The sequence below is a fragment of the Brienomyrus brachyistius genome, chromosome 17, assembly GCF_023856365.1.
Source record: "Brienomyrus brachyistius isolate T26 chromosome 17, BBRACH_0.4, whole genome shotgun sequence".
NCBI classification, from domain to species: Eukaryota; Metazoa; Chordata; class Actinopteri; order Osteoglossiformes; family Mormyridae; genus Brienomyrus; species Brienomyrus brachyistius.
Window position 1 is genome coordinate 21,946,333 of NC_064549.1, and position 11,505 is coordinate 21,957,837.

At 43.8% G+C, this 11,505-nt stretch overlaps 1 protein-coding gene across 3 annotated transcripts; it reads right to left on the bottom strand.

The window, feature by feature from the left end:
* Positions 1-27: 27 nt before the first annotated feature.
* On the bottom strand, positions 28-11,270 carry LOC125711559 (G-protein coupled receptor 55). 3 transcript variants are annotated; one of them, XM_048980559.1, is made up of 3 exons: positions 11,253-11,270; positions 2,174-2,311; positions 28-1,323 (listed from the first exon to the last, which is right to left on the bottom strand). In XM_048980559.1, the coding sequence occupies exons 2-3, from the start codon at positions 2,215-2,217 to the stop codon at positions 390-392; spliced, it is 978 nt and encodes a 325-aa protein (XP_048836516.1). In that variant the 5' UTR covers positions 2,218-2,311; positions 11,253-11,270; the 3' UTR covers positions 28-389. The 3 variants fall into 3 exon arrangements, with proteins under 3 accessions (XP_048836516.1, XP_048836517.1, XP_048836515.1); XM_048980560.1 differs by lacking the exon at positions 11,253-11,270 and having other exon boundaries at positions 28-1,289; positions 2,174-3,122; XM_048980558.1 differs by lacking the exon at positions 11,253-11,270 and having other exon boundaries at positions 2,174-3,113.
* Between the last annotated feature and the right edge of the window lie 235 nt (positions 11,271-11,505).

Sequence of the window (11,505 nt, forward strand, 5' to 3'; positions counted from 1 at the left end):
GCGTAACATAAGGAGGTGAAAATGTCATCACTGTCACCATGTTCCTTTATTCCGTCACCATTATTTGACACATATGCTCATGTACGCATAGCGTACGGCATATGCACTGCATAATTATATTCTTAAAAAAAAATTGAGAGTAACAACAGAACAAAGGCTTCTTCCTCATACGAGAGACACTGAAAGCTTCTCATTCCAGTATCTTGTGTCACTGCATTTTTCATACTCCTGATACCACCACTGCCTCAGAGGATTGTGGTCACCCTGCACAGTCACGGCCTTCCCCCTTGCGCGGCCGCTCCACTTTGCATGGAGATGCAACTGCAAAGATTAACCATATCTCACACTTCTCACATGCTGGTGTTGCAAATGCAAAGTGGAAGCATGTCTCACACTTCTGACATGCTGGTGGTCCTCCGGTAACTGATGGACCTGGTGAGAATGTCTTTGGAAGAACGGATCTCCCTGGTCATAAAGTAATAGCAGACGGCATCCAGGCAGCAGGTGATGTTGGCAAGGCACATGGTCACCTGCATATACAGACTGATCTGGGTCTTCGTCGTGCAGTCAATAATGGAGCCCTGGCGCACCAGAAACTGCAGGAAGATTCCTAAATGGCTGGGGGTAAAGGGCACCAGGAAGGCAAACAGGCTGCTGTAGATGATTCGAGCACAGGCCTGACTCTTAGCACTGCACTCCTGTGACTTCTTCAGGGTGTGGATGATCTGGACTGAGCATACCACCAGCACCAGCGCAGGCAGCAGGAAACCGAACACCTCCACGCTGGCGATGAGCATCGGGTTCCAGCTGTCATCGGAGAAACCGTGGAAGCAGCGGAATTCGGTACCCGTGACGTTGTGGAACTTGTATACGGGCACGGTGGCGGAGAGGACCAGCACCCAGATGAGCAGGCATACCACCCGGGCCATTCGCGGGGAGCGAAGTGTCCGGGCCTGGATGGGCAGCTTAATGCTGATGTAGCGGTCGATGCTGATGCACATGATGGTGTAGATGCTGCCGTACATGCTGACGAAGTGCAGGCTCTCCAGGAAGGAGCAGAAGAGCTTCTTGTTGACAGCCCATTTATTGGTGGTGGCATGCATCTTAAAAGGCAGCGAGAAGAGCAGCAGCAGATCCATCGACGCTAGGTTGGTCATATAGATAGTTGTCTCAGTCCACTTCTTCAGCAGGACATAGAATACCACCAAGGCTGTGGTGTTCAGCAGGAGTCCGAATACAAAGATGGGAATGTAGATGACCAGCTGAAGAGATGTCATCAGTTCGTCCACCTTATCGAAGGAACAGTTAGTCTTATTGCCATCACTGTAAAAGGAATATGGTCAGTATTAGGTCTGTGTATAATTATTATGTATATTTCTTTATAATAAAATATGTGCCTATATAAAGCTGTTGTTTCATGCATAGCTTCCTAGAACAGAGCTCATGTTTATGTCACTTGTTGTCCATGGGTCTGAGGTCCAGTCCCATGGTAACCAGTACAACTTCCTGTCAGAAGCCTGCTAACCAAACCAAGTCAGTTTCAGTATTTTAAAAAAAGTTGAAGAGAAAATGTACAACATATGCTGAGCCCGACCTCTTACAAACGCAGTGTCTTTTGACAGAAAAAATGTATGAACGTAAACTCCCATCTCCGCACTCAACTTGAAATCGATAAATTGGTTACACAGGTTTTTAAAGTCACTGTTGCATGTTTTTTTCATACTAAAAAGAAATTACACAGGTTATTACTTTGCGTTTTGCAAAATCGTGTACAATGAAATCAAACGGCTTGAATCATTCTGTAAAGCCGCACTCTTTCTGCAAAATGGAAACTTTGATTTGAATTGGGGGCGAGGCAAACAAATAGAACGGAATATTCCGAGAACAATGACACTTTTCATACTGGGCATCAGAAAATGTTAAGTTTGAACATGAACAGTTTTCACGATTCACTAAGTACGGGTTCAATTTGGCTCTGTGTGACTGCTTCAGCCACGAAAGCACATACAAAGTTTAGGAATTAGCGAAACGTATTCGTGCTTACTCAGGTCAGTAAATGCTTTCCGTGCTGCGTACCTGTCTAACTCACCTAAGCAGTGAGACGCGGGCTACAACATGAATCGTCCCCTAAACGATGACAAATGGAGGCACCTGTACAGGTAAACGGTCTTACCTGACCAGGGGGCTCAGCGTGGTGACTGCCATGGTGCTCGCCATATCTTATCTGAGCTGGACTGGTCGCTTTTTAAACGTTGATGCGCTTCTTCTTTCTGTACAGAGCATTCCTATGCTATTACCGTAACCACTTCCCCTGTCGCAGAAAAAGCGAGAGACCAACCTTACGTGTTGTCAGCCGGTTGCCTCAGGCAAGAAGTGTTATTTACATGTATAATTCCGGGTTATTTCGAATTATTTATAAATTGTACGCTTGGGAAAATGAAATCCCACAGATATTCCACGGTTGCTTTGTGCGGTTGTCTGCATTTTTGATTCTGTGTTATGCGTTTTAAGCGTTGCGATGTCGGTTAATTTTAGCATTTCTGAACAATGTGTCATTACGCTCTTGTATGTTACTTTAGAAAGTGAAGTATAGGCCTACGTGTAATGCTGACAAATCCCGCACTTGGCATTATTATTAGTATTATTTTGGATAATTAACGAATGCGAATTTAATATTTCATAGAAGGATAAGGGTTCTACACATGGGCGTAAATTATGGGAGGATGGGAGGGTTACAATAATAATCAAAGCCAACCAATACAACCCCATGAACTCCATTAAATGGGTGGAGACAGCCTCCCCCCCAAATGCTCAACCCAATGTTATGCCCTTGGTTCTGCCATATTCGTCGGGCAACAGCGCTTTTCGTGTTTAAAGCTCTTTAAAAACTCATTTTTATTCTTTAGCTTTTAACTCAGTATTGGAGTTGTCTATCGTCTTTGGTATTTTTAAGTGTTTGTGTTTTTACCATTTTGATTGTACAGCACTTCGTTTCAGCTGCGGTCGTGTGAAATGTTCTTTAAAGATACACAGTGAACTTCTGTAGGAAAATTTGTGTTTCCCTCTGCCTGGCTTTTTAACGTAGGTGTTGACACGTTAAATGACTCGACGTCTTTTCACTGCAGAGTGCACGCGAAGTCGTTTTTTTTTTTTGTTGTTGTTGTAATTTACCTCCAAATAGATTGATATCTACCAGTGAATTAAAGAATTTCGATTAAAAAAGTGAAATAAATGTTGTTATTATAGCTTCACTGTACAGCCATTTTAAGATTTAAAGATGTCCTTTGAAAATCATGTAGGCTACAGCATTTTATGTAGGCGTTTGGGATAAAGCCGTGGTTTGCTACGCATCGTTGCTTAATGCATTCAGTGATATTTGGTTAGTTGTTGAGTGTTAGTTACGTGCTGATCCCATGCTTGTTCACCATTGTAATCAATCATGACAGTTCATGTATTTCATTCAGGCACTATATTAATTAACAGTTAACTAATTAGTTAAAACTAGACTAATGAGACTTCACTCGAGGGGCCAAAAATCAGTTATTCACTCATTTACTGCTTAAAAACAAATATAGTTTTCCACATGAACTGTCATTATTGATTAATGATGAACAAAAGGGATCAGTACCTAGCAAACATTTAGTTACTGGTTAATTATTGCATTAAGTAAGTCTGTACTACTACACTATTCATGTCCCTTCAAGTAAAGTGTGACCAAAAACCCATATTATCTTACATAACACCGATTCGTTACCGATTCGTTTTGGGCCCTTACCATATACGTCCGAAAAACCTACCAGTTAAAATCATTATATAAATCAGTTTCACCGCTAAAAAAAACGCTGTAAGCTACAATGAGATACAGTGTATACACTATAGTCAAGCTTTTTGGAGTATTAAATACATATTTAAAATAGGACTACATACAAGTGTAACTTACGGAAATATTTTTGATGCACGAAAGATTATGCTTTTATATTTGACTGATATCTATCAGAAAATTAATTACAAGAAAAACAAACACACAATGATTTAAGGCCGGATCTGCGTTATGTAAATGATGTGGGTAATGACTCGGATTTGAGCATGTCTTATCTGTTAACAGTTTTCTCTGTGACCTTTTAAAAATCTTGATTATTTTGATTAAGCCGGAGCAAATTAAGGCTTTTATATAGATGGAAACTGATCAGCAAGATACTGGCTGCGATTTAAATGAAGGAAATGAGAAAATACTTGTTTATGCTGTATATCCTATTTAGTTTTTCTTTAATTTCTTCCTTTCTTCCCACCAAGTGTGGATGAATTAGGCTAAACACGGAAAGTGGGGTTTGGATTTCAATTTCAGACAGTTTAAAATACTGGTACAAGCAGGGACGGATTACGGACCGGGCCAGCGGGGCCGCTGCCCAGGGGCCCTTGGCCCCTGGCCCAAAACAATTTGCAACGTTTATCAACAATGTATTTTCGTTTGTCTATTTTAGAGGGCCTACATTCTTTGATCCTCTGCCTACAAGGGCCCCTGACCCTATAGGGAGGGCGTTTGGCTGCCAAGGGCCCTTGAATTGTGGTGGTGGTGCTGGTGGTAGTGGGGGGGGGGGGGCTCGCGAACGTTTTGCCCAGGGGCCCACACAACCCATAATCCGTCCCTGGGTACAAGGCTACCACCAGCTATGTATTCAATGGAAAGGAAACGATCTGTCCTTCGGATTGGGGAGATTCTGGGTGTTTCATGCTGGTGGGGAATTTTGAGCTCAGCGGTGTGAAACTCGGCTTGCGTAAGTCGCGTGCGTCTCTGCCTACGTGCGCTAAAGTCTCTGCTTTTCTCAGCTGATCATCAGTACTGTGTGGGAGACACGATTAACTGCGAAGTGTATGCGTGTGCAGAGACGGGGCTGGGGGGGGGAAGCTTAGGTGTAGACAAGAGACAGTTGGGTACTTGCTTTTCGTTGTGCAAGTACAATATACATTGTGCAATGTAGGGTCCCTTATTCTTGCATCTGCGCAAATGTCTTTTGTTCCTGTCGAGACTGAAGAATCAGTAAAGCTTCAGTAGTTTCTGAATGAGTAGTCAGTCATCATGAACGCTCACAATTACAACGAGATATGTGCACAGTGAAGGGTTGAAAAAATGAGTAGTGACACCTCAATGACGAATAAAGAGCCACTTACTAAGTTAACCTACATGCCTATTTCTGTTACACCTTCCTTCCCGGAACATTTCCAATCCCCTGCTCGTGCGAAAAACATGGAACATCTGCCGCATCGCCTCTCGCCATGTGTTTCAATAAATTACAAACTAAGATGTAGGTATAGGGAGCGATATTGAATATTCTAGTTTTCGTGACAATTTTCAATAATAATTAAGCGTATCATTTGGGCTATAATGAAATGAAATTGAAAGAAGGAGTCTGTGGTACTTCGCGTGTTCGTGTGATAGTATCACGCGTCTGATGTGTGCCTCTTCTGTACCACCTGATTTTCCTTTGTGTGGGACAGGCGTCGTTAAATTGCCTGTTTCTCTTCCTCTTCTTGAACGCTTTCTGAAACAGCCTCGTAACCAGCTGTGTAGCAAGCATCAGGCTGTTTCGTTTTTGTCGTCTAGACAGTCGACGTTGCTAGAGCCTAAAACTAAAACTTATAAGAGGTTTTTCGAGCATCAGAAAATGTTTTTTGGGAAGACAACATGACTTTGGTGAAGGCCCCACCACTGACATGCAGAAATAAAGATGCAGTAGTGGTTTGCTGTAGGGTTTGAAACCCATGTTCAGCTCCCAGCAAGAAAACTGATCCCGTATTCTAGGTCAAATGTGAAGTGAACAACTTCTAGGAACAATTTATGTGTGTAAACTGTAAATACACTCATTTGTAACCAATCTCTCTGGATAAGTATGAACTGCGCAGGCCTAATGAAATGCTGTGTTCTTCCAGTACTGGTCTTTGTCTGATTTTGTCTCCTTTATTTCTGAACAGTAAGCTAATTCAGGTGAAATACATGTACAACATTGTACTATACAAGTACGGGGCTGAATAAAATCGAAGGAAAGCGACCATTGTTGTCAAACTACAGCCACTTATTCACATACCTGAGACACGCTGCTAGGATGTTAGAAATTCTTCTGCTTTGATGAGGCAGTTTGTGACCCAATAAGCAGATTCCTGCTGTGGCCTTTGATGACCCAGTTAGCCACATTTCCAAAGCTGTAAACGCAATTAAAAGTATAGGCTCAAATTCACCAAATTAGGCCTTGTGTTTGGGGCAAAGTATGATATTTTAATCGCTCAATGAGCAAACATAGTAAGTATTGCAAACTTGAATTCATCTTATGCTTGTCCCCCTGTCTACCTACTCATATCCTCTTCAGAGTCAGAGCTGAAGTACTCAGTATCTCAGTACTGAGAATTGCGTATCTGCCATCACCTTCATATTCATGGTTTGCAATAACCAACAGCCAGGGGGTGAAAGTGTGGAACATGTATCCCCCAATATTTAATTTGGATTTATTCATGCTCACCCAATAATTAGACCTTAGCATTTAGATTATTACGTTGTCACACACTTCCCCCCCCCATATCACCTCTCTCCCATGCTGTGGTGGGCAGCCCTTGGTCTTAATCATCCCTAACTGAATGCCCCAGTTAGTGGGACAGTGGCACCAAGGACGATTCTGAGCTGAAACAGAAGTCTAGTCTCTTAACCCAGATGTCTTACACACAAAACCGCAGATTTCCTGCTTATCAGACAGCTGTGCAGGCCTCTTCCTGCTAGATGTAAAGGTACCTCACAGTATTTTCAGACACATCGTTATGGGCAATTCAGTACAAGATTCACCTTTAAAACATAACTGTCTCCCGGTTTAATGCTGTGTTGGTTATAAGCTCACATTTTTCAGAAAAGGTTCACAATGCATGTTGGCCGATAAAAATCAGCAGAGATCCTGCACTACTTTTCACAGCTGTGTCTCGTGCTGAATATGTAGTATGTCAGATGATGCACAGCGTATTCTTGGCGGTGCGACACGCCGGTAACAACTGGGGATCAAAGCACCTCCAACTGGGCTTTTGGGGTTTGACGTTAAGAACGGCAGCATGTCTGACACAGTGCTAAGGCTGCTGTACAAGATAAAAAGGTGACTTCCTCTTAGGGAAGGGCGAGTTGGGTAAATGTGGTTATAGTCGATTGTCTCCGTTAACTAGCTGTCTAGTTGCCTGGTGTCTCGAGTGTGGAAGTGACTCATCATCGTCATCACACTTAAGGGAGTCACGAGTTTCATGGCAGGTTTGAAAAAAACAAGTGAAAAGGCTTCTGGTTTTGCCTGTGAGATGGGATACTTTAGCACATTGACTAGCACATTAGTATTTATAGATTTATATCGAAGTATTTCTTAATTATGAGGAATACTGTGCCCCCCCCCCCCCCCCCCCAATTGATGCGAAGGAATATTAGCACTCAAATGGGCATCCCGGCACTGGTCTCTTCTCATTTTTGGGTCCCCGGTCTAACAAAGGCCATAAACCTAAAATACCACATTTATGCTGTTAGATACAGGTTCACTTTCTGTTTTCTGAATTAATAAATTTTTTTCGAGCTTAGAGCCTACACAATGAAGTGCTTTAATTTCGGTTGAAATCTGATTCCCTTCTTGCTGTTTACTGATGGCTTTGATTGGAATGCTTGCCGTTGCTGTATCTGCCACAGTTTACACACTGGAGTTGCTGAACATTTCCCTCCGTTTGAAACCAGTCATCATTTTTTGGCTCTTGCAGATAAATGTTATCTACGTCAGTGTGGTGCCTGCCGCAGCATTATCTGCAGGCTGCGTCTCCGCGGCAGCACTGTGGCTGCGCAGTATGCATGCACACAGATAACAGCCTGTGTATAGACAGAACACTAGGGTTCTGGTGTTCTCCGTGTCAGAGTTGTGTGTGTCAGCATAACGGGAAGTTTGTGATTGGGCTGCCGTCTGCATGTGGTGGGGCCTTCAAGGGTGATGTACGCCTTGATTGGATGAGTTTCTTCTGTCTTGAGGCTGTGAGCAAACTTGTTCCACCAGCCTGGGCCTATGCCGTCGATTTTCATGTGATGTTAATGGCGTTTCAAGGTGATGTTGCAGTTGTAATGCAAATTGCAATAACACCAAAACTGAGGTTAGTAATTAGTTTGATGATTCACATTTAATTGTACATTTACGTTACAGTAACGAACCGGGGTTGTCTCATGGCTAGGTGGGTAGCACTGTGATGTCATACCTCCAGGGCAGTGGATTTGACTCCTGCTCCCATATCTTTGAATTTCCTGTTCTCATTTTGCCTTTGTCTAAATTCTTATATGAACCTTGCAAACACATGCAGCTTAGATGAATCAGTTTGCTGTTCTGTGTCTCACTGGTCGTGTCTGCGCTGTGATGAACTCCATCCTTTACCAGGGTGTGCCCTGCCTCTTGTCCTCTGCTTCGCCAGGTTCGCCAGGACCAGTTGAATTAAAATTTATGGAAAAGGTAGATTTTTACTTTCTGTAATTTACTTCCTGTCAAGAAACAGAGTAGCGATCTCCTACATCAAGTGTAGCCCTGAATGTTTTCATTAACCCGTATTAATCACAGTGGCACGAACCCGGAAATATCATGAGGTAGGAGCAAACCAACATCACTTTTACTTTTGGGGTGGATGTAAGTTTGATTTTGTCAGGGGGTGACTCACTGCCTCAGACCTCATGTCATTTATTCAGTGCTCAGAGTGAATACCTAAACCCACCCCCTTGTACCAAGTACAGTATGACTATGAGTCTCTCACATTATTGTGGAGGAATTTTGGCACACTCTTCTTTACAGTGTGGCTTCACTTCATTGAAGTTTGTAGGCATTTGTTTTAACTCCATTAAAGTCCTGTCCTGTCACATCACTCCAATTGGGTTGATGTCTGGACTTTGACTGGGCCATTGTAACACCCATCCATCCATCCATCCATCCATCCATCCATCCATCCATCCATCCATCCATCCATCCATCCATCCATCCATCCATCCATTATCTCCCACTTGATCCGAGGTCAGGTTGCAGGGGTAGCAGTCTCAGGAGGGAAACCCGGACTTCCCTCTCCCCGGACACTTCATCCAGCTCCTCCGGGGGAATCCCGAGACGTTCCCAGGCCCGCCGAGAGACATAGTCCCTCCAGCGTGTCCTGGGTCTTCCCCGGGGCCTCCTCCCAATGGGACATGCTCGGAACAGGAGGCATCCTAATTAGATGCCCGAGCCACCTCATCTGGCTCCTCTCGATGCGGAGGAGCAGCGGCTCTAATCTGAGTCCCTCCCGAATGACCTCTAAGAGACAGCCCAGCCACCCTGCGGAGGAAACTCATTTCGGCCGCTTGCACCCACAATCTCGTTCTTTCGGTCACTACCCACAGCTCGTGACCATAGGTGAGGGTAGGAACATAAATCGCCTGGTGAATCGAGAGCTTTGCCTTTTGGCTCAGCTCCTTCTTCATCATGACAGACCGATGCAGCGCCCGCATCACTGCTGACGCCGCACCGATCCGCCTGTCGATCTCCTGTTCCATCCTTCCCTCATTTGTGAACAAGACCCCGAGATACTTAAGCCCGGCACCCCATACTCCCAGAGCATTCCCCACAGTACTCCTCTGAACAAACCTCAAGACTTCTGGAACAATGTCCTTTGGATAGACGAGACCAAAGTGGAGATGTTTGGCCGTAATGCACAGCGCCACATTTGGCAAAAACCAAACACAGCATATCAGAAGAAGCACCTCATACCAACTGTCAAACACAGTGGTGGAGGGGTGATGATTTGGGCTTGTTTTACAGCCACAGGACCTGGGCACCTTGCCGTCACTGAGTCGACCATGAACTCCTCTGTACACCAAAGTAACGTAGAGTCAAATGTGAGGCCATCTGTCCGACAGCTAGAATTTGGTTAAAATTGGGTAATGCAACAGGACAAGTATCCCAGGTACACCAGCAAATCTCCAACTGAATGGCAGAAAGAGAAAAGAATCAAGGCGTTACAATGGATCGGGGGTTTATGCCCCTCTTAGGGTCACCCAAGGCAAACAGGTCCTGGGTGAGGACAATTGCATCTCTAAGATTAGTGCTGATACCTTTCCTCCTTGGAAGTGTGTTAACACACACCGGAATGCTCCAGACCAGCAAACTGCCAAAAGTTCTGCTTTTAAAGAGATGGTCACACGTGCTGATGCTCAATTAATCATGTGCATTTGATTAGCAGTACCTGACCTCTTAATTTCTATGGAAGTAGTTAGGGGGTACTTAATTTTTCACAGAGTCTTCTGCATTTGGCTTAGTTTTTTGTTAAATAAATAATGACAAAGTATAATACAAGTGTTGTTTTTCACGTGAGGTTGTATTTACCTAATTTTAAGACCGTCTAAGGACCAGATTATCTCCTGATACATAAAACCTTAGAATTGAAAGAGGGTGTACTTTCTTTTTCACATGACTATACCTGAGTCAGCCATATTTAGCAGAGAATGCCAACCCTTTGTCTTACTGGAAAGGAAACCAAACCAGATTTTCTGAGTTAGCAGAACTTGCCTGCAAATTCCCCACTACAGCCGGTTTCTCTACACCTGCTGAGAGGATCTTCAGTGTAGATAGGAAAATTTTTTGCTATAGTGCTAAGGTTTAATGGAAAGGCAAGATGCAGAATATAAGAACAACTGCATGAAATAAAGTAATTCTTTTTGCCATCTATTCTTTCATCTGCTTTAAATGTAAAAAATGTTAAACAGTAAACAGTAACAAAAATATGATACATTTGACAGTTTACTTAAACACTACAGGCATGTGGCGTTACAGTCAAACAAGAAACCCTATCAACGCCCTAATCATCTGGCAACCCACGGATACTCGCAAGAAAAGCCACTGGCAACCCACGGACACTCACAAGAAAAGCTACTGGCAACCCACGGACATTCGCAAGAAAAACTACAGGCAACCCACGGACACTCACAAGAAAAACTACAGGCAACCCACGGACACTCACAAGAAAAACCACTGGCAACCCACGGACCCTCGCAAGAAAAGCTACTGGAAACCCAGGGACACTCACAAGAAAAGCTACTGGCAACCTACAGCCACTCACAAGGAAATCAACTGGCAACCCACGAATACTCGCAAAGAAAGCTACGGCATGAAGACTCCTTACAAATGCTAACACACACATAAACAGTTAAATACACAAAAACAATAAATATGTGCCTATGGCACCCGTCCAACCTTGCTCTTTGTGCCTCCTCCCCGTTTGACCAGCAGGTGTCGCTGATCATCCTGTCTTCCTCCCTGTCATTCGCCCTTCAGCTCCTATGTACTGTCTCTGCTCCTTAAACTGCCACATAGCTCAGCAGGCTGAGTATATAGCATTAAGCAAGAACTGGCTGGTCATGGGTTCAAAACAGAGCCAAATTTTTTTATAAATATTAGTTTTGTTCCCTTGCGTTTTCTATTCTGTTTTCCTGGTTATAGGTTCCCT

What these genes read in the sequence shown, in the direction of transcription:
- LOC125711559 (XM_048980559.1), bottom strand. Translation starts at nt 2,217, where the DNA reads ATGGCGAGCACCATGGCAGTCACCACGCTGAGCCCCCTGGTCAG. An exon ending in ACGCTGAGCCCCCTGGTCAG is followed by an intron (nt 1,324 to 2,173) that starts GTAAGACCGTTT and finishes TTCCTTTTACAG; the next exon opens with TGATGGCAATAAGACTAACT.